The 22,602-nt window shown below is 51.3% G+C and overlaps 1 protein-coding gene across 3 annotated transcripts; it reads right to left on the bottom strand.

Moving 5' to 3' along the window:
• Nucleotides 1–226: 226 nt before the first annotated feature.
• SHISA5 (shisa family member 5) lies at nt 227–21,011 on the bottom strand. Of its 3 annotated transcripts, none has more exons than XM_034998170.1 (6): nt 20,842–21,011; nt 18,356–18,512; nt 7,482–7,565; nt 1,959–2,077; nt 1,599–1,808; nt 227–1,478 (listed from the first exon to the last, which is right to left on the bottom strand). In XM_034998170.1, the coding sequence occupies exons 1-6, from the start codon at nt 20,903–20,905 to the stop codon at nt 1,399–1,401; spliced, it is 714 nt and encodes a 237-aa protein (XP_034854061.1). In that variant the 5' UTR covers nt 20,906–21,011; the 3' UTR covers nt 227–1,398. The 3 variants fall into 3 exon arrangements, with proteins under 3 accessions (XP_034854061.1, XP_034854060.1, XP_034854062.1); XM_034998169.1 differs by having other exon boundaries at nt 20,839–21,006; XM_034998171.1 differs by lacking the exons at nt 7,482–7,565; nt 18,356–18,512; nt 20,842–21,011 and adding an exon at nt 3,448–3,548 and having other exon boundaries at nt 228–1,478.
• Between the last annotated feature and the right edge of the window lie 1,591 nt (nt 21,012–22,602).

Here is a 22,602-nt window from a genome sequence, read left to right as displayed (position 1 = left end):
GGCAGCCTTAGAGAAGCCTCCTGCACCTCTGCCCACACTCAGGGACCTGGGGAGGGGGACACAGAGGGTGGCACAGTCTTTGTCCTCCACCCTCCCTAGCAGGATGGCCAGACACCTGAGCCCAGGAAAGACAGGGCAAACATGGAAACCCAAGAGATGGATGAAGATGGTACATGGCCTAATGCCCAGTCCCAGCACCCAAGGCTCTGAAGAAAGAAGGCGGCAACCCCAAATGTTTGCATTTATTATAAACAAAGGTGCAGACCCTAGACTCTCAGAAACACATCAACAGGTACAAAGCTAAGACAGATCGGGTGAGATATTAACAGAGGAACAGGGAACACCGAGGTATTCATGTCTGGTCGAGAGCAGCCACCTAGGGCCCCCTTCCACCTTTGGTCCAGACGGCCCCTTGGCCCAGGTGTCCTGGGTGCCAGGACACACTGAGACTGGGGTACAGGAGCTGGCTATTCTGTGAAGCTGGTGTGGGGAGAGGTAGGGCCTATCAGAGGTCTGACGGTCCCTCTCCACAGTGGGCCAATTTCCCTCCAGGACCCAGGGGGTTCAGCCTCACAAAAATGATCACATACATTTTAAAACAGGAAACAGGCAAACTTTTTGCCTAAAAGGAAAGGAAAACAAAAACACTGCAGGGAGGACACCTGAGTGTGCAGGTGGACAGAGGCCGCCCTGCCTACCTGTGGTGGGGGTCGTGGCCAGCCAGGGCAGCCAGAGCCGTGGGTGGACGTGGCCCTCCAGGTGGTGCCAGGAAAGATGCAGGGACAGTCCAGGCAGACCGCGCTCGGGTGGGTGGGCCTCTGCCTCAAGTGTTTTGGTCTCGGGAGGCTGCCCGCCCTCTGCTGGGCAGGGCACAGGCTCTGGGGACTATGGGACGACTGCTGAAAGGATTAAAACCCAACTTAGGCCCCGAGCCTCACCCCCATGCCACGATGGCTCTGGTTCCTTGAGGAGTACCCCATGCCCTGCGGACAGGCCATGGCCTTGAGCAGTGGCTAGCCACTCTGCCCAAACCAGAACACGTGGGCACACTGCCTACAAAAAGCCCCACTGTCCTAGCAGGACGAGCCCCCACCAGCCTGGTCTCCCTGGGGCAGTATGGGAAAGAACTCCCACCCCAGTCTTTGAATTTTGAGATTTCAAAAGAGCACAATTTCAAGTGAGGAAGAGAACGAAGAAGGGTCCCAGCAACTCTGGCAATGACTGCTCCCCAGCACGGCATCACAAGAAGCCTCGTGTGCAGACTGGACACAAACACCACGCACGGGGAGAAAAGGACCGTGCCTGCATACCCATCTCCCCTCTCTCTCTCTCTCTCTCTCTCTCTCACACACACACACACACACACACCAAGTGGCAGCCAGAGAAGCAGGGACAGGCTCAGGGGGCTGCCTTCGGGGGGTCCATGTAGGCCGGGTTGTAAGGAGGCTGGCTGGCAGGATAGGGCACGGCTGCACCTCCTGAAAACAGAGAGGACACTGGTTGGTTGTGAACACGGAGGGCTGCAGCCTGAGGTGACAGTGGCAGGCGATTTGGCGGGGGGGGGGTCAGGCAGGGCCAGCGCTGGCAGTGGTACTCACCAGCCAATGTCTCGTGGTAGGCCGGGGGGCCCATCAGCTGGGCAGGGTAAGGCGGGGGGTACTGTGTCGGGTAGGGTGCTGCTGGCATCCCTGGCTGCGGGGGCATGGGGTGGTAGCCCTGGTACGTTGGTCCGGGGTAGCTGGGTGGCACACTTGGAGGCTGAGGGTAAGGGGTGTGCACCACCGTGGTGGCCGTGGTGGTGACCACCGCTGCAGAGAGAATCCCAGTCAGGACCACAGCCACCCCTCCCTCCAGCTTAGCCGAGTCAGGGCCCTGGTCAGCCCCCCCGCCCCAGCACCTGGGCTCTGCACCTACACACCCAGGGTCACGGGGGGCAGGGAGGGGGCAGGCGTGCTTACGACGCGGTGGCCGGCGACACATCTTGTAGAGATAGCAGCAGGAACAGGTGAAGCAGATGATGACGGTGACAACGGAGAGCACGAAGATGGTCAGGCCGATGGCTACAGTTGCCCCAAACCTGCCAAAGAGCCGGCGGTGACCCAGGGCCTCTCGCCCCGGCCCAGGACCAGCAGTCCGCACCCCACCGTTCCCAGGGGCACCCCTCTTGCCAGAGGAGACTCGGGGCAACACAGAGCAACTTCCAGGTGGGATAGCTTGACTCTCCTTCAGACTGTTTCCTTGGTGTAAAATGGGGCTGTTTCGCAAGTCTGGGTAAAGCACCTCACCCAGGGTCTACGCCCTAGGAGTGTCTCCCCACCATACACCCCTTGTCCACCCCACCCACTCAGGAGCCGGGCCTCGGGCACGTGGCTCAGGCCCATCCCTCTGGGCGAGACCAACCAGCTCACGGCCTCTGGGAGCCCACACTTCAGCGCAGGAGGCAGATGTTGAGGTAAAATAGCAGCACAAGGGGCAAAGGTGGGGAGAAATTCCAGGAGAGCAGAGGCCAGCGTGGCCAGAACAGTGAGAGAGGCACGCAGGGAACGCAGCCTCAGCACTAGCCCCAGAGAGGGGCTGCAGGCCCCCCAGGAGTGACGGCGAGCCTGCTGGCTGCGCAGCCCTGTGCCAGGGGTTCACGTACATCCCAGGGCTCCCACACTCTGACCAGTGGGGCAAGTGGGCAAACAAAGAGACGGGTGGATGAGATGGGGGTGCTGGAGCTAACCTTGCCTTCTGGAAGAGGAGGCCCGCCTGCCTGATGCCAGCCCCTCAGCAAGGACCACAACAGAGTGCAGGGGCTTTAAAGAAAGGACAGGCCCTGGGCAGGAAGCTCACTAAAATTGACTTTCAAGGGCAGACAGAGCCCCTTGCTCTCCTCCTCTGTTGCCAGGGACTAAACTCTTTTCTAAGGCAAGGCACATGCTTGGTGACTGCACCTAGTGCGTTCAAACGTGGAAGGAGGGGCACCCGGCTGGCTCAGTTGGCAGAGCTTACGACTCTTGATCTCTTGATCTCTGGGTCGTGAGTTCAAGCCCTACCCATGCTGGCCGTGGAGCCTCCTTAAAAAAATAAAATAAAATAAAAAATAAAACAGGAAGGGAGCTTGGTGAGCTACAGGGCCTCCGCCTCTACTGAGGGCCCAGGGGAAGGCGGTGGGCCCGGCCCCACCCCACCCCGCCCCGGGTGGAGGGGCTTCCGCTCACAGTCCGGAGGGGCAGCACCACCTCAGCAGGGCCCCACACAGCCCAGCGACAGGCTAGGACAGACCTTTCACACCGTGGACTCCAAAATACACAACTGCACTCACAGACCAGAAGCCACTGGCCACTATGCGGCCCTCACCTGCTCCAGACTCACAAGCTCCTCCCAGACCCGCTGCTGCCCCCAAGGAATGGAGAGAAACACACACACACGAACACACACACACAGTATGGCGCCCAGGCTCACCCCATGTTAGCCTCCGCCTTCACTCCCCGGCTTCCAGCAGCCCTGGACGTCCCCTCTTTCCATCATGGGCCACTCAGTTCCAATCCCCTCCCCTTTCTAGGAAAAGGAAGGCAAATCTTGGCCCGCCCCTCGCCCTGACGTCAGTGACAGGAAGAGCAACACAGAGCCCTTAAAGACACAGCAAGGCCCCGCTGCTCCAGAGGGCCCGGAGCAGGGAGGGAAGCCGAGGTGGTCAGGCGGTCCTCCCAGAGTTGCCTCGCCAGCCTCGCCTGCCCAGCCCTGGCCTCTCACCATGCCTATCCACCCTCCTGCCCAGACGCCGCCTTGGGATCTGAGGTGCCCTGGCTGAGTGCCCAAGCCACACTCTTGCTCAGCCCGCCAGCCCTGTTCCAGCTGTCCTCCTTGATGGGCACCTTCAGTGACCTAGGTCCACCAGCAGCCCCTGGGGCCCTCGGAATGACACACGAGTCCCCTCAGCTCCCCCTCTCCCACCAGCACATGCTCCAAGCCATCAGCCTGCCTCGCCAGCATGATGTAGATGCCTCTTCAAGGGCCCTTGGCCAACCTGCCAGGTCTGATCATGTCACCCCTGCTCCAAAGCCTACTATGGCTCCCGTAGCTCTTGGGATCACCAGGAATTTGATTTATAATTTACTTGTTAAACTGTGTGTATCTGGGACACCCGGCTGGCTCAGTCAGTAGAGCTTGTGACTCTTGATCTCGGGGTCACGAGTCTGACCCCCACAGTGGGTGTAGCGATTACTTAAAACTTAAAAAAAAATAAACTGCGTAACTATGTGGACTTCTCTGTATATATATTATAGTTGACAATAAAAAAAAAAGAATCTAGGATTGGTCTCACCAGAGAATTAAACTTAAAATAAGACAAATTTTAGGGATGCCTGGGTGGCTCAGTCGTTAAGTGTCTGCCTTTGGCTCAGGTCATGATCCCAGGGTCCTGGGATCGAGCCCCGCATCGGGCTCCCTGCTCGGCGGGAAGCCTGCTTCTCCCTCTCCCACTCCCCCTGCTTGTGTTCCTGCTCTCGCTAACTCACTCTCTGTCAAATAAATAAATAAAATCTTAAAAAAAAAAAAAAAAGGCAGAATCAGCCCAAGCAGGGAGTGTGCAGGGCTGAATTGGGTGGTTCCAGAAGGCCAAAGACCCCCAGTGTGTGGACTGCGGAAAGACCCTCTCTGGAGCAGGGACAACAGCACTTTGACCAAGATGCTGGCAATGCACTGACCATTCAACAGGGCAGGATAGGGTTCACCTGCCAAAGTTGGGGAGCAGGCCGCAGAAGACCTGGGCCAACCGCAGGCCCACAGGTAACATGGCCACACTCTGGGGAGCAGAGGGCCCACGTCAAGGGAAGACACAACCCATCCAGGCTGTGACAGGCAGAGGTGGCCTCCTCTGGGTCCCTGCACTCTGACCTGGTGCCTCATTCTTGGAGAACCCAAGGAGTCACCCACAGAGGGAGACGTGGGGTTTTTTCCCCCCACTGAGGCTTCTCTGGAGCTCTCAGCCATGGCCTGCGCAGCAGGGGCTGGACCCCACGAAGGAGCCAACACTCCAGTGGGTAAACAGGGCCCTTGGCCGAGGGGGCAGCACACAGATGCCCACCTGAGGGCACTCACAGAAGTGTCGCTGCTGACCCTGCCCTTCTGCCCGCTTCCTAAGCCCTAAACCTGCATAAGGCAGGTGCCGTGCGAGACACAGGGCTCTGGTCAGAGGCAGGTGCAGGCGCAGGCAAGTCGGGCAGCATGACTGCAGTCACCTGCGCGTCCCGGGCGGGCGGGGCTGCCAGGGCGGGGCCACGCGCAGGAGGGTGCACACCACCCACCCGACCCGGTTCTGTGTGCACAGCTCACGGAGGGACAGGTGCTCCTGGGCTCACCCCACTTACCTCTCTGCTGCCACCAGTCCGAGCAGCCTCTCCTCCTATGCCCCGTGGGGACCTTGTTCTGCAATGTCCCCTCTCTCAGCTCAAGTCTCCACCAGCATCCAAGAAGCCCTTCTTCACCCTGACTCCTCCTCCGACTCCTGTCTTCCCCCTCACTGGTTCGCAGCCAAATCTCTCCCTGAAACTGTCCACACTCACTTCACCCTACACGTTTCCAACTCGCTCTTCAATCCGCTGCACTGAATGGCTCCTGCCAAGGGTGCCATGGTCTCTGTGGTGTGGCATCCACATTTCTCAATACTCCACAGCCCCAGCATCTTCCTCTTTCCTTCTGCTTCTCTGAACCTTCCCTCTCAGCATCTCCCGAGGCCCTTCCTCGGGGAGATGTTGCTGACCCTCAGATTCAGTCCTCAACACACTCCTTCCACCCAACCTGAGCCCTTCACCCCACACCCACTCCTGGTCCCACATCCTCTCACAGGGCTGGACCTCTGGCCCCGTCAACAGAGCAGAGGCCAGGCCCCCCGCCACCCCCCTGGCCACTCCCTAGCAGGCAGCTGCCGAATGACAGTCTCCGGCCTCACCTCCCCCCACCAAGCCTGGTCTCCCTCTGGCCTCCCAACACCTGGGCCTGGGAAGCCATGGCTGCCACCCCCTTCCTGCCTCAGCATCCGTGGAGCAGCCAGAATGGTCTTCCTGAACGCCACTCAGACCAGCACTGCCCAGAACACTTCACTGTCCCCAGGACGCTGCCCCAGGCCCACACCGGCTGGACAGCAGGATGTCCCGTGGGGCCGTCAGAAAGCCCACAGTTCTGGGACTCAGCAAAGGAAGGGCACTCCCCGCGTGTGGAGGGAGGGGCGAGTCGAGGTGTCAGTCTCCCATCAGCCAAGGGTGCAGGATCAGCCAGCAGACTGGAGAGCAGAGGCCGGGCCTTGGGCACTGAGGAGGGACCACAGGCTGTACCTCTGTGGCACCTCCCCACTCCCAGAAGCCCTGTCCTGATTCCCCTGTGGCCAGTGAGACCCCACACCCACCCAGGCTCACAGGGCAGGATGGGACAGGCAAGCACCTGGACCCCCCGCACAGGTCCGGAGCCCCCAGTGTGCTCCTCCAAAGGGGCAACCAGGCCTGGGCAGATCTTCTCCTGAAAGGGGCTTCTAGATCCACCGGGGCAGGGGCACGCAGCACATGGAACAGACCCCACCAGGAAAATACATGAGTGGCTGCATGCTTACTCCACCCACATGAAGGGTACGTCACAGCCCCTCGTCACGGTGGCAACAACACACAGCAGGAACCTGGCCAAGGGAACCGAGGTTTGGGGGACTGCGTTGTTCCCCGGCCCCTTGACAGAAGGGCCCTGATACAGCAACCATGACTCACAAGCCCTGACACAGGGACTGGGCACATCAGTTATCCCAGCATCTTTACCACACCACCATGACCTCATCACCAAGCACCAGCACCGCCATCACCCCGTCACTGTCACCATCATCGCCCTGCCATCATGGTCACCATTGCCACTATCACCCCATCACTGTCACCACCATTGTCCTATCACTATCACGATCGCTCTGTCACCATCACCAGCATCACCGCATCACTGTGACCACCATCACCCTGCCATCATCGTCAGCATCACCCATCACCACCATAACCATCATCCCATCCCCACCATCCCATCCCCATCCCCACCATCACCCATCACTATCACCCCATCACCCACCACCATCACCACTATCATCCCATCCCTGTCACCACCATCACCCCATCCCTGTCACCATCGCCCTGTCACTGTCACCATCATACCATCGCTGTCACCACCATCACCTCCATCGCTGTCACTTGCTCCCCATCAGTCACCAGTGCCCACCCCGTCCATCACCTAGGTCAACAGGGTCCCCCTACCCTTGGCCTTTCAACTGTCAACCACAGTCCCCCTATCCCCAGCACAATGATGAGGACCCAACTTTCCAACATCAGGATCAGGGACCTGGTGGTCAGCTCCTCTGGGGCCCCACTATAATGACTCTGTGGCATCCCAGTGCCCACAGCCCTCACTCTAGCCCACTGAGCTCCTTGTCACCTCCACCAGGAAGATGTGCCCAGCCTGCAGGTTTTATTTACCCTGACATCGGGTCGCTGTCCAAGCTGGAACGAAACCTCAGCGCTGAGCCCAGCTGCTCCAGTGGTTCTGTGTCAGCGGACACACTGAAAAGAGGAAACTTCATGATTAACACATCCAAGCCCCACCCAGCACGCCAGGAACAAACATTACCTTAGCACACACACAAAATGCACAAGAGCCAATCCTGCGCGGGCCACAGAGGAGCCCCAATGGCCTCCCAAGGATGACTATCACACACACAGGATCTCAGGCTACAGTGCTGAACACTCCTCTCAAGCGTACCCAGAACATTCTCCAGTATAGACTACATGTAAGGCCACAAACGAGGCTCAATCGATTTGAAAAGATTGGTATCATACAAAGTTATCTTCTCTAACCGCAGTGGGATGAAGTTAGAAATAAAGCAGAGAAAGACCACCGAGCCACAAAGTGAAAAAAGAAATGCTAAACACAACTCATACCTTGAGAAACTAACATGGTACCAAAAAATGAAAACAGCAACAAAACTGTGCATTAATAAGAAAATATAAAGTAAATTAAGAAACATGTAATACAAAAATACAGTTTCAAAGGGGCACGATGTTTATAGCAGCATTATCAACAATAGCGAAATTATGGAAAGAGCCCAAGCGCCCACTGACTGATGAATGGATAAAAACAATGTGGTATATCGGGGCACCTGGCGGGGGTGGGGGGGCTCAGTCAGTTAAGCATCTGCTTTCAGCTCAGGTCATGATCTCAGAGTCCTGGGACCAAGCCCCAGGTCAGGCTTCCTGCTCAGCGGGGACTTTGCTTCTCTCTCTCTCCCTCTGCCCCTCCCCCACACGTGTGCACACACACACTCTCTCAAACATAAAAAAACATAAAAACAATAGAATCTTAAAATAAAAAGATGTGGTATATCCATACAACGGAATATTACTCAGCCATCAAAAACGAAATCTTGCCATTTGCAATGATGTGGATGGAGCTAGAGTGTATTATGCTAAGTGAAATAAGTCAGTCAGAGAAAGACAAATACCATATGATTTCACTCATATGAGGAATTTAGGAAACAAAACAGATGAATGTGTGGGCAGGGAAAAGAAAAAGAGAAGGAGAGAGGGGGAGGCAAACCATAAAAGACTCTTAACTATAGACAACAAACTGAGGGTTAATGGAGGGATGTGGGTGGGGGATGGGCTAAGTGGGGGATGGGCATTAAGGAGTGCACTTGTTATGATGAGCACTGGGTGTTGTATATAAGTGATGAATCACTAAATTCTACTCCTGAAACCAATATTACATTATATGTTACCTAACTAGAAATTAAACAAAAATTTGGAAGAAAAAATAAATAAAATTGTGCCAAGTAAAAAAAAAAAAGAAATTAAGAAATTAGTAAAACTGGATAACAAAAATACTACAGGTTAAAATTCATGAAACACAGCTAACGCAGTTCTTAGATGGAAATTAATTATCTTTTTTAAAAAAGATTGATTTATTTATTTCAGAAAGAGAGACAGTGTGTAGGCAGGAGGAGGGGCAAAGGGAGAGGGAGAGGGAAAGAATCTCAAGCAGACTCCCCACAGAGCACAGAGCCTGACCTGGGGCTCGATCTCATGACCCTGAGACCATGAGCTGAATTGAAATCAAGAGTCAGATGCTCAACCAACTGAGCCACCCAGCTGCCCCAGAAATTTATTTATCTTTAGAAGTAAGATGTTAGGACATCTAGGTGGCTCAGTCAGGTAAGTGTCTACCTTTGGCTCAGGTTTTGATCCTAGGGTCCTGGTATCGAGTCCCGTGTTGCGCTCCTTGTTCAGCAGGGAGCCTGCTTCTCCCTCTCCCTCTGCCTCTGCCTCTTTCTCTGTCTCTCATGAATAAATAAATAAAATTCTTAAAAATAAATAAATAAATAAATAAATAAATAAATAAATAAATAAATAAATAATAAACGTAAGATGTTAAACTCAAAAAGGTGGGGGAAAAGTAATAGAGCAAATCCCCCAAATAAGGAAGGGATTAATAAAGGGAAACACAAAAATAAGAGAACAACAGCCACAAAAAATAATACAAAAGATTTAAAAACCCGAAGTTGGTAGGCCCTCTGGGAAGACTCATCAAGAAGACAGAAAAAGAAAAAATGCATAATAAAAAAGGGGAAATAACTACAGGTACAACAGAGATTTTATTTTTTTTATTTTATTTTATTTTTTTTTAAGATTTTATTTATTTGCGAGAGAAAGAATGAGAGACAGAGAGCAATGAGAGGAGGGGGGTCAGAGGGAGAAGCAGACTCCCTGCCGAGCAGGGAGCCCGATGCGGGACTCGATCCCGGGACTCCAGGATCATGACCTGAGCCGAAGGCAGTTGCTTAACCAACTGAGCCACCCAGGCGCCCCACAACAGAGATTTTAAAAGTAATAACTTCAGGGGTGCCTGGGTGGCTCAGTCAGTTAAGCATCTGCCTTCGGCTCAGGTCATGATTCCCAGAGTCCTGGGATCAAGCCCCACATTGGTCTTCATGCTCAACAGGGAGTCTGCTTCTCCCTCTCCCACTGCCCCTCCCTCTGCTTGTGCTCTCCCTCTCTCTGTCAAATAAAATCTTTAAAAAAAAATTTTTTTAAATTAAAAATTTTTTAAAAAGTAATAACTTCAGGGGCGTGTGGGTGGCACAGTTGGTTGAGTGTCTCACTCTTGATTTCGGCTCAGTTTGTGATCTCAGGGTCATGGGATCAAGCCCCACGTAGGCTCCGCACTCGCTGTGGGGTCTGCTTGAGATTCTCTCTCCCTTTCCCTCTGCCCCTCCCCACTGCCCTCTCTCTCTCACTCTAAAATAGATAAATCTTTGGGCGCCTGGGTGACTCAGTTGGTTGGGCAACTGCCTTCGGCTCAGGTCATGATCCTGGAGTCCCGGGATCGAGTCCCGCATCGGGCTCCCTGCTCGGCAGGGAGTCTGCTTCTCCCTCTGACCCTCCTCCCTCTCATGCTCTCTCTGTCTCATTCTTTCTCTCTCAAATAAATAAATAAAATCTTAAAAAAAAATAGATAAATCTTTAAAAAATAAAAATAAAATAAAAGTAATAGCTTCATTGGCCAGTATTAAAAAGACACAATATAACACGTACTGGGGAGCATGTGGAGAAAGGGGAGCCCTCGTGCGCTGTTAGTAGGAATGCAAACTGGTGCAGCCACTGTGGGAAACAGTATGGAGGTTCCCCCAACAAGTTAAAAATAGGCATACCATATAATCCATATACAAGCAATTCTACTTCTGGGTATTTATCTGAAGAAAACGAAAACACCTATTCGAAAAGATATGTGCACCCCTATGTTCACTGCAGACTTATTTATAATAGTCAGGATGTGGAAGCAATCTAGGTGTTGATTGGTAGATTAGTGGATAATGAAGATGTGAGGCGCGCACACACACACACACACACACTGGAATATTACTCAGCCACAAAAAGAAGAATGAAATCTTGCCATTTGCGACAACATGGATAGACCTGAAGGGTATTATGCTAACTGAAATAAGACAGAGAAAGACAAATACCGTATGATTTCACTTCTACGTGGAATTTAACAAGCAACAAACCAAAACAGAAAGAGCTTCATCAACACAGGAAACAAAGTGGTGGTTACAGAGGGAGGACAGGTTGGGGGCGGGGCGGGTGAAAGAGGTGAAGGGGATTAAGAAGCACAAACTTGCAGTCATAAAATAAATAAGCCACAGGGATGTAACATACAGCACAGGAAACATAGGCAATAATATTGTAATAACTTTGTACAGTGACAGTGACGACACTTACCATGGGGATCATTTTGTAACATATAAAAATACTGAATCACTATGATGTATACCTGAAACTAACAGAATACTGTATGTCAACTATACTTTGATTTAAAAAAAATAAAAATAATAACCTTCTTTGGGCGCCTGGGTGGCTCAGTTGGTTAAGCGACTGCCTTAGGCTCAGGTCATGATCCCGGAGTCCCGGGATCGAGTCCCACATCAGGCTCCCTGCTCGGCGGGGAGTCTGCTTCTCCCTCTGCCCCTCCCCCTCTCATGTGCTCTCTCTCTCTCATTCTCTCTCTCTCAAATAAATAAATAAAATCTTTAAAAAAATAATAATAATAATAATAACCTTCTTTGGATTCTGATTTGAACAAACCACCCATGAAAAGGCACTTTGGAACAAGTGGAGGCAACTAAAGACAGACTGGCATTGAAAATTATTAATGAATTACTGTTAATTGTACCAAATGTGTTATTGAAAGAGTGGTTATATTTCTTTACAAAGGACTCATTTGTACAGATAAAAACTAACATTTAAGGAGACTTTTTTTAAAGATTTATTTATTTATTTGAGAGAGAGGGAGATCAGAGGAAGGGGCAGAGGGAGAGAGAATCTCAAGCAGACCTCCCCCCCCACACACACACACACTGAGCACAGAGCCCAACTAGGGCTTAATCCCAGGACCCTGACATCATCACCTGAGCAAAATCCAGAGTTGGACGCTCAACTGATGACTGAGCCATCCAGGAGCCATTGGGAGAAATCTTTATGATGTTTTAATTTTTGTTTTGTTTTAAAAGAATCAGAAAAAAAAGTGGCGGGAGGTGTATAAAATAAGTGTCAGAGTGTTGGTAACTATGGAAGCAGGTGATGGGTATGTAGAGTTATTACATTATTCTCTCTGCTTTTGTATATATTGAAAATTTCCAAAATTAAATGTAAAACAAAATAAAATTAAAAAGCATTAGGAACAACTATATCCTAAATTTGAAGGAAAGGTGAAGCTGAGGAGAAAATAGTTTTTAAAATATTTATTTATTTTTTTAAAGATTTTATTTTATTTTATTTTATTTGAGAGAGAATGAGAGAGAGCACATGAGGGGGGGGAGGGTCAGAGGGAGAAGCAGACTCCCCGCCGAGCAGGGAGCCCGATGCGGGACTCGATCCCGGGACTCCAGGATCATGACCTGAGCCGAAGGCAGTCGCTTAGCCAACTGAGCCACCCAGGTGCCCGAGAAAATAGTTTTTAAAAACCAGTGTGCAGGGGCATCTAGCTGGCTCAGTTGGAAAAGCATGCGACTCTTGATCTTGGGGTCATGGGTTCGAGCCCCACGTCGGGTGTAGAGATTACTTAAATAAACGAAACTTAAAAAAAAAAAAATCAGTGTGTAGCCTTTGGTGAGCAATAACAGAGCAAAGGATACCACACTGGTGTGTGGAAGGCTGGAAAGAAAGCTCCATGGAAGTAAGCATGGTATCTGAGGGCCTGTTCTCTGAAAGTCTCGGGTGACAGAGATGAGACCCAGAGCCCACCAGGTGGGGAGGCCCTGATGATTCCCACTCACTTGGGATGAGACCTCAAAATCTGCACCCTAAGAAGGGAGGAAGTGAGTAGACAGTTTAGCTTCTAATCCTCTCAGTCTCTGCAGTTAGGCCAAGATGTTTTGGGGGTGTGTTTGTGTTTTTTTTAAGATTTTATATATTTGTCAGAGAGAGAGCACAAGCAGGGGGAGTGGGAGAGGGAGAAGCAGGCTTCCCGCTGAGCAAGGAGCCTGACAGGGGACTCGATCCCAGGACCCTGGGATCATGACCTGAGCTGAAGGCAGACGCTTAACCGACTGAGCCACCCAGGCATCCCAGACCAAGATGATCTTAAGAGTGCTGTGTCCCTGGCAAAAGCGACACAAATCCTCCCTGGAAGAAGTCCTGGGCTCCAAAGTTCTACAATCAATTTTGTAAACGTGACGTTCGGCACGCCATCAAAATTTTTCAGAAACACTAGGACACAAGACAACATGAATACAAACAACAGAGGCAAATGACCCCGGAAATACCACGGGGCCTCAAACATCGAAGCCACTGACATTAAACACCACCACATACACAGTTCAAGGAGATGAAAGAAAAAACTTGCGCAGTTGAGGAGAACATGAAATATAAAAGAAGAAACAAAAATTCTAGAACTAAAAAGCAATACTACAAATTCATAATTCATTAGCGACAGCTGAAGATATAATTCACAAACTGGAGGATAGGTCCAATACATGTAGACTGAAGCTCAGAGACACAAAAAGACAGTAAATATAAAGACAGAAGATGGTGGGTGAAATACGAAATACAAGAGGTTTACAAGAGGTCTTATATACGTGTAATTAGAGTCCTAAAAGGTAAAGAGTGAGAAAATGGAGCAGAAGCAATCTTTAAAGAGATAACAGCTGCCAATTTTTCAAAACTGAGGAAAAAACAACAATTCAAGAAGTACTGTGAACCCCAAACAGCACAAAGCCACCTAGGCACATCACAGCAAAACTGCTGAAAACCAAATACAAAGAAAAATCTTAAAAGTAGTCAGAGGAGGGGGGAGCCTTGGTGGCTCAGTCAGTTGAGCATCCGACTCTTGATTTCGGTTTAGGTCATAATCTCAGAGTCGTGGGATCGAGCCCCACATCAGGCTCCCCACTCGATGAGGAGTCTGCTTGAGATGCTCTCTCTCTCTCTCTCCCCCCCTCCCCTGGCTTGCACGCGAGCATGCGCGCATGCACGCTCGCTCGCCTGCTCTCTCTCTCAGATAAATAAATAAATAAAATCTTAAAAAGATAAAAAGTTTTAAAAAAAAAGCACTCAGAAAAAAACATGTTGCTTGCAAAGGAGCAATAATTAAACTGTCGACTGGTTTCTCAACAGAAAGGACAGAAATCAGAAGACAATGGAATGGAATGGGACGCCTGGCTAGCTCAGTCAGAAAAGCATCTCAAGGTCATAAATTCGAGCTCCACGTTGGGTGTAGAGATCACTAAAAAAATAAATAAATACAAAAGAAATGACAATGGAATGAAAGCTTTAAAGTGTTGAAAGAAGTTGACAGCTGCCAACCTAGAAATCTGTAACTGGGAAAAATATCCTTTAAGAGGGAAGGTGAAATTAAAGACATTTTCAGAGAAACAAAAATGGAGAAAATTTGACACCAGCATACCTGCATGACAGGTAGAAGAAGCACGATCTCAGTTGAGGCTTAAAGATGTAGGAAGCAATAAGAAGCAGCAGAGAATATAAATATATGGATAAATATAAATAAATATTCACTGTCAAAAACAATTAAAATACTTACGGTCTTTGAGGTTTACAATACTATTACAAGAAATAAAGAGGGACGTTACACATGATAAATTGAACACTTCATCAGAAAGTCAAACCGATCTTAAATACGTATGCACCTAATAACAAAGCATCAGAATTCATGAAGCAAATATTGACAGAACTAAAAGAAGAATAAACTATATCTGTGGTCTCTCAGTAATCGATAAAACAAGCAGACAAAACCAATAAGGACGGAAAAGATCTAAACACATTATCAACCAACTTGACCTAACTGACACTTCTAAAGCACTACACCCAACAACTGCAGAATATACCATTTTTCAAGTTCATATGAAACATTTACCAAGGTATAGTATATGCTGGGTCATAAAATGAATCTCAATAAATTTCAAAACACTTAAAAGAAAACAACACAATGAGGTATTACTACACATTCAGCAAAATTACTAAAATTAAAACCTTCTAGGAAATAGAAATGAATAGATCCTGCCTAAGGTATTATATGTGAGAAGTATACATTTACTAAAACTCATTAAGCTGAAACATTAAGACCTGTGCATTTTACTATATGTAATTATAGCTCCATTTTTTAAAATTGACTTACAATGCCAAGTTTTGAGAGGAGGCACAGCAAACTGGAACACTCATACATGGCTGGTAAGAGTGTAAATGGTACAACAATGCTAGAAAACTGTGAGTACCTGCCAAAGCTGAACACATGCAGCCAGTGACTCAGCAAATTTACTCCTAGATATTTACCCAAAAGAAATATGTTCCATTTAAATTTTTATTTATTTAAGTAATCTTGATCCCCAACATGGGGCTTGAACTCATGACCCTGAGATCAAGAGTCGCAGGCTCCTCTAAGCCAGCCAGGAGCCCCAGAAATATGTTTCTTTTAAAAGGCACCAAAGAGGGCGCCTGGGTGGCTCAGTCGTTAAGCGTCTGCCTTCGGCTCAGGTCATGATCCCAGGGTCCTGGGATCGAGTCCCACTTTCGGGCTCCCTGCTCGGCAGGAAGCCTGCTTCTACCTCTCCCACTCCCCCTGCTTGTGTTCCTGCTCTCGCTATTTCTCTCTCTGTCAAATAAATAAATAAATAAATAAAATCTTAAAAAAAAAAAAGGCACCAAAGAGGGGCTCCTGGGTGGCTCAGTCAGTCAAGTGCCCAACTCTTGATTTTGGCTCAGGTCATGATCTTGGGGTCGTGACATCAAGCCCCAAGTCAGGCTCTACACTCAGCAGGGAGTCTGCTTGAGATTCTCTCTTTACCTCTCCCTCTGCCTCTCTCCCCACTCGTGCACTCTCTCTCTCTCTCAAATAAATAAATAAATCTTTAAAAGGCACCAAGGATTTGTAAAAAAAAGAGTTCTTAGTATCACTATCAGATTAGCAGAAACCTTCCTTAGTCTAATAAGGTGTCTTTAAAAACAAAAAAACTACAGCAAACATTACTTTTAATCAGAAATGATGAAAGCCTTCCCCTGAGACAAGAATGCTACCTATCATCACTTCCAATCAACACTGTACTGGCGATCCTAGCCAGTGCAATAAAGCAAGAAAAATTAATTAAAAGTACAAGAATTGGAATGGAAGAAAAAAAGCATTAATTACACATGATGTGACTACTTTCGTAGAAAATTCTTAAGAAGTTTCGATTAAAATCACTCAAATTAATACATAAATTTAGTAAAGTCTCTGGATACAAGGTCAATTTATAAAAATGTATTACCTTTATATCAATAAATAATGAGAATTTTAAACTATACTGTTTACAGTACCATCAAAAAGATTACCTAGAAAAAGTACAGGGGCAGGGAAACTATTTGACAAAATTCAAAATCCCTTTATGACTAAACGTCCAAGCAAACTAGACATAGAAGGAAACTTCCTCAATCTGATAAAGGGCACCAATGAAAAATCTACAGCTAGCATCATACCTAATCCTATATGTTTTCTCCCTAAAATTGAGACCCAGACAGGGAGCTCTGCTCTCACCACTTCTATTCAACATTGCAATGGAAGTCCCAGCCAGTGCAATGAGGCAAGAAAAAGGAATAAAGGAATACAGAAGGTAAAAGAAGTAAACAATAGAAGAAAAAATAATGGAGTAAGAACAAACCAAAACAATATGGTAAGTGAAAAAAAAAGAAATACAGAATAGGAGAGACCAAAAAAAGCACAAAATAAGATGGCAAATAGAATCTCAGAACACCAATAATTACATTAAATTTAAATGAAATGCTGTATTAAAAAAAATTACTGGAATGGATTTTTTTTTTTTAAGATTTTATTTATTTATTTGACAGAGAAAGACACAGCGAGAGAGGGAACACAAACGGGGAGTGGGAGAGGGAGAAGCAGACTCCCTGCCGAGCAGGGAGCCCGATGCGGGACTCGATCCCGGGACTCCAGGATCATGACCTGAGCCGAAGGCAGTCGCTTAACCAACTGAGCCACCCAGGTGCCCTGGAATGGATTTTTTTTTAAAGACACATGTAAAAATATAAGGACACCAAAAGGTGTTCACTTCCAGTGAAAGGGTGGAATATGATCCATCAGGAATCCTTAGGTATGGCTGGCAGGTATGCAGCCTGGTGCTGCCATTCCCAAGAACACCTTGGAAGTCCTTAGTAACTACACACATCTCACTGACCTGGCAATTTGCTCCCATGTACACGTCCAAGAAATTCTCACATGGTTCCACAAAAAGAGAAAGGAAGTATAGGAAGATGCCCACAGCAATTATCTATGATAGCAAGCTTAGGACTCACACCACAGAGAATGACACCACAGGGTGGGCACAGCCCAGCTGTACACCATGCAATATGAATGGGTCTTACAAATAAAAACACTGTGCTGAATGCAAAAAAGTAAGGGAGTTCATTGTATCCACAAAACAATGTAGACTTTTCAAAACACAAAGTAGCTCAGTCGGTAGACCATGCAGCTCTTGATCTTGGGGTCGTGAGTTTGAGCCCTCTGTTGGGTGTAGAGTTTAAAAAAAACAAAACAAAACTTTAACTTAAAAATCAATCAATCAATCAATCACACAAACAATGAAAAGGACATACAGACTGGTTGCTTATGGGGTGAGAGGGAAATGGAAAGGTTACGTGAGATTAAATATATAAGATGGTACGGGGTGGGTTGGGCTTGCCCAGACCAGTGATGATCACCTGCCATGAGCTGAGAAGTTGGACCACCTCCACCCTCTCTATCCCTATGACCAAGCACAAAAGAAACACAGACGTGGCAAAGGGAGACCTTGCTTACAGCCCATGAAACGGTCTAAACCTAGATGGAATGCAAATCCAGTGGCCACACCAAGAGGACCCAGGCATGGTGCAGAGTGTGATGTGTGCCCCAGGGCCCACAAGATGATACCTACACAAATCACATACAATCCCCTGCCAGGTGCATGCATATGCTACAGGGTATACTCACACCAAGGTGTGCATCTTTGCTGGTCCAGGTACATACCCAGGGGTGAGCCACAGGGCCAGCTGAGGCCACGAGCCCTGAGAAAACTGCTCAGCCCGAGACTGAGTGAGCCAGGTAAGCTGGAGCCCTTGAGGGTTGGGGAGAGAGGGGCAAGGGACTAACTGAGCAAGCCCAGAACAGGAGCTCCCATCCCTTACCCCCATCCCTGGTCCAGTGCTCTAGCATCTTGAGGGGGCTGCGAGGCCAGAGGGGCAGGGCTATTTCTCTTTCAGGCACACTCCTGCTGGGGGGCGGGCTCAGGCCTCCTACCCTGCGACCACTGTGCACCCACCTGGCCTCAGGCCCGGCACAGCTTCCCTCGCTGCCCACAAATTTCTTCAGCTCATCAGAGCAGCAGTATTGGTTGTAACAGTTGCCACAGCAGAAATCAGGACAGGACTCGGGGAAGAATTTGCGTCCACGGGAAGCCACACATACTTCACTGTGGGCTGGAGCGGAAAAGCACACTTGTTAATTGGTGGCTATAGGGCCAGGCCTCACGCCAAATCTCAGCCATGTCCCAGCCCACGTAGCCCCTCCCTTAGCACTGCCTTGCCCTCCCCTCTGTCCCACAGCAGAGGCACCTAACCGGGCTCCCTCTCTCCTCTACCAGCCACTTGCCTTCTGATGAAGACTGACCTTCCTAAGTGGGAGTTTGGAGGGGCCACTTCCCGCTCGTGGACCATCCCTGGTCTCCACTGCCTCAGGATCAAGTCCAGGGTCCACAAAGCAGGCTCTGGACTGCAAAGGGCTTTGATGGTCACCCCAACTTTCTAGCTCTATCCACACTCGGCCCATATTCTTGCCTGTTTCCCGTTCCCTGTCTTCAAATCTACTCATCTTTCACGGCCTTACTCCAGTCCCCCTCCTCTAGAAGCTGCCCAAGCCCAGCAGTCAGAGCTGAACAGTAACGCCCCCAACCAGCTGCTCGGGCCCAGGCACTGAACCAACCCATTCTCAATCCTTACTCCCTCCCCTCACCACTCAGTGCCTCTGCTAGACCCTGGATTCCAGGGCCCTGGCGCTCACAGACCACGCCCTCAAGGCAGGCTCACCTTCAGCCACGGCCATACCCACCATAAATGTCCGGCCATACCCACCATAAATGTCCGTGAAGCACTTAGCCCTGGGCTGGGCCTGCAGCAGGTGCCTAGGAAACGTTTATGCAATTGGTGGCCAGGGCTCTGAGGCAGTGGCACCACTTTAAGCCCCAGAACCATTTCAAGGCTCTCAGCCAGAGTAGGGATCCAAGGACTTTCCCACAGGCTGGGGTAAGGACAGAGCTCCAGTATTCCAGGTCAAACTGAGAGGACCTGGCTGACAAGTGTGGGAAATGACCCAGGGCTTTGGGAGACCACAAGGCCTGCAAACTTCCAGGAAGAAGCTACAGCCAAATGTTCCCATGCATCCTTAAGCTACATTAGCAGAGATCTAGTGCCCACCAGCAGGAGGGGGGCAGTCCCAGATTGTGCCTGGACAGACCCCGAATAGAACACCCAGTCCAGCAAGGCCCAGGTGGCTATGGTCCTGGAGACAGGTCTGATGACAAACCCTGACGTATGGCTATGTCTCCTGGAAACAGTCCTGGCTCAGCACCTGGACCCGGGGGACCCAGACTGGCCAGAGCCCCAGGGCAGCGTGCCGTGTCTGGAGACTCAGCCTGGTCAGTGTATCACATACAGAGCAAGTCCCAAAGACAGAGGCACTGAGTGACCTCCTTGAGAAGAGATAACTAGGAAGGGGATGGGGGACGGGGGCGGGGTGCTCCGTTCTTGGCAGGTTCAGGCAGAACCCTGCTCTGGGCAAAGCTGCAGGCGCAGAGGACCTGACCACTCCCAGGCTCCCCCCAGCCAGCTGTCCGCCTGACAGCAGGTATGGTCAGCATGGCCTGCGCTGCTGGGTAACTCAGGTGACCCACCTCCAGCAGGGTCCTTTCGGCCTCCTTGGCCACAGCCCAGCCTCTAAGCTGGGGCTGAAGACACACACCCCTTGCACTGTTTGGGCCAAGAGCCCACGACAGAAATGCTCTTCTGGGCCCCAGACACGCTGGACGAGGCTTGCCAGATCTCACTGGACCAGGGACCTGGGCTCCACCTTCTTACTTTCCCACCCCAGGTCCCCAGAGGCATCTCAGCCCCCCAGGAAATAAAGCCCTTTTCCTCGAGAAAGCCACTCACCCCAGAGGGATCGCTCGGCTTCCTCGGGCTGGGCAAGGGGATGTTCCAATTCCTACCCTGAAATGGCCCCCAGCCTGGCCGCCTCCGTCGGTGAATCATCAGTCTACCATCAACACACACAGTGGTGTTTCCTCCAACCCGGGAGACCAGCCTCAGGCGTCCCCAGGAACACCAGGGCCATGGGAGCAGGGGGTGGGGGAGTCCAGCCAGTAAATAGGGCCGAAGGGAAGGCCTCTGACAGAGGGGCCAGGCCTCCCTCCTGCCACCACCCTAGGCTAAGGCCAGGCAGGGACTCCTACCCCAGCCCCTGGGGACGCAATCCCGTGGAACATCTAAGGGAGCACAGATCCCACCACTACCACCATTACCCAGGGCACAGCAATGGTGGGAACTTCCTAGAGTCTGTTCAGACACGGGGGTGCTGACTGAGGTCAGGGCAGTCCTGGGGGTTGGCTGGCTGCCTTGGGGTTATTGGGGGTAGGGGACACTGGGGATGGTGCTGCCCGGGCTCGCTCCAGGGACGCACGAACGTGGCTGCCCCCCTCCCAGACTCACTGTCCCTGCCCGGGACGCACTGCCCCCACCCCGCGAGGCTCACCACCTGGAGGCGGGGGGAGCAGCAGCACCAGCAGCAGGATCCGTGGCGCGGGGACCCACGCAGCCATGGCTGGGCGGCGGACTGACACGAGGACAGACGGACAGAAGCGGCAGGGGTTGAGACACCGCCGCAGCTTCAGCGACCCGGGCGGCCACCGCTTCCTCGCCCCGCCCTTGGCGGCCTGTTCCGGGAACCCCGCCCGGAGGAGGGAGTGGAGGGGAGGAGAGCGAGGCCAGGGAGGGGGAGCGGACGCCCCTCCCAGCCTCCGGGCCGGGCCCACGTCCAGGGGCCACGCGGACACTCCAGCTCATTCGGGGCGCTGGCGGCGCCTGGTGAGCCCCGACGTCGCCTTCTGGGCGCGGGATACTTTCCGCCTCCCTCCCCTGTTCCCAGCCCTTGGCCCGGAGGGGGTCTTGGGTGGAGGGGATCTGCATCCTAACACTTGGGAGGCAGGACACAGGCCCTCCTCGCGGCAGGGGGGCCCCTCCTGTCCAGCGGATCCTCTCTCCGGACCCACCTGGGAGCCGGGGACCAGGTGAGGTGGTGGGAACAGTGCCCAGAGCAGACCTGGGCACACAGTCGGCACTCAGTAAATGCCAGTCCCTCCTGCAAGCCTAATCCAGAGGCTCTGAGGAGGCTCCATCCCCTTGTCCCCTGGGTTGACAGCTCTATCCCCGCAGTCATCCTACCCCCCAGCCCAGGCAGGCTCACCCCGCCTCTGAGGGCAAGCCTGGTTCAGATGGGCTGATCTGAGGATGGGAACTGGCAGCTCCCGGGCACACTAGGCCGCCTCCTGGCTCAGGGGAGTCTGGCTGGCCCGAATTCGTGTCTGTTCCAGGACCATGTGCTCACCCAAGACTCCTTGAGATGGCACAGTGGCTGTGGCCCTGCCATTCACTGTGGGGCAGGGGTCTGGGCAGAGCCAGGGAAACTGAGAAGGAGCACGGTCTGGAGTCTGTCCCAGCTGCTACAACAAAACATCATAGACTCGGGGGCTTATAAACCACAGTTCTGCCAACTGGGAAGTCCAAGATCAAGTTGCCAGCAGATTCTGTGTCTGATGAGAGTTTCCGGGTTCATAGATGATTGTCTTTTCCCTGTGTTTTCACTTGGCAGAAGGACCAAGAGACCTCTCTGGGGCCTCTTCTATAAGGACATTCACCCCCATTCATGAGGGCTCCACCCTCAAGATCTCATCACCTCCCAAAGGCCCCACCTCCAAATACCATCACCTTGGGGTTAGAATTTCAACATCTGAATTTGGGGAGGGCACAGGTGTTCGATCTATGGCCAGCATTTTTTTACCCAGGGTTTCTGACCTGCCGCCCACCCCACACCTGGCACATCCAGGACATCGTACTCAAGGCAGAAAACATGAAATGTCACACTGACTGGGCACCTGGGCCAGTGAATACACCCCGTGTGCCACCGCATGTTTCTCACCTGAGGACAGGGGCATCGCTGGGACAAAGAGACCCCAGAGGACAACCTGGGAGGTCCTCAGTGCGGTTCCCCAGGCTGGGGTGTGAGAAGAGGGAGGAGACAGCTAGGCCAGGAGCCACCACCTGGTTGGGAAGGGCTCAGGACTCACGAGACAGAGACATCGCTGTCCCCGGGGAAAATGAGGAGCCCTCCCTGACACGGCTCAGCCTCATCCTGCCCCGCTGCCTCTGCACCCCCCCCCCCCGCCCCCAGCAATACGGTCTGAAGTTGGACGCAGCCCAGGTCCCCCTTCTGCACGCCCAACAGCCACCACATGCTCCC

The sequence above is a fragment of the Mirounga leonina genome, unplaced genomic scaffold, assembly GCF_011800145.1.
Source record: "Mirounga leonina isolate KUSES-001 unplaced genomic scaffold, KU_Mleo_1.0 Mir_94, whole genome shotgun sequence".
NCBI classification, from domain to species: Eukaryota; Metazoa; Chordata; class Mammalia; order Carnivora; family Phocidae; genus Mirounga; species Mirounga leonina.
Note: the sequence above shows the minus strand (reverse complement) of the source record. Positions and strands in the feature narration are given on the sequence as shown.

Excerpts from the sequence above, each read along its gene's own strand:
- SHISA5 (XM_034998169.1), bottom strand. The coding sequence starts at position 20,905 with ATGGCTGCGTGGGTCCCCGCGCCACGGATCCTGCTGCTGGTGCTGCTG. Across the intron at positions 2,078-7,481 it reads GACAGCGACCCGATGTCAGG|GTTTGGGGCAACTGTAGCCA; the intron begins GTAAATAAAACC and ends GCTCTTTGGCAG. Across the intron at positions 1,479-1,598 it reads CTACCACGAGACATTGGCTG|GAGGTGCAGCCGTGCCCTAT; the intron begins GTGAGTACCACT and ends CTCTGTTTTCAG.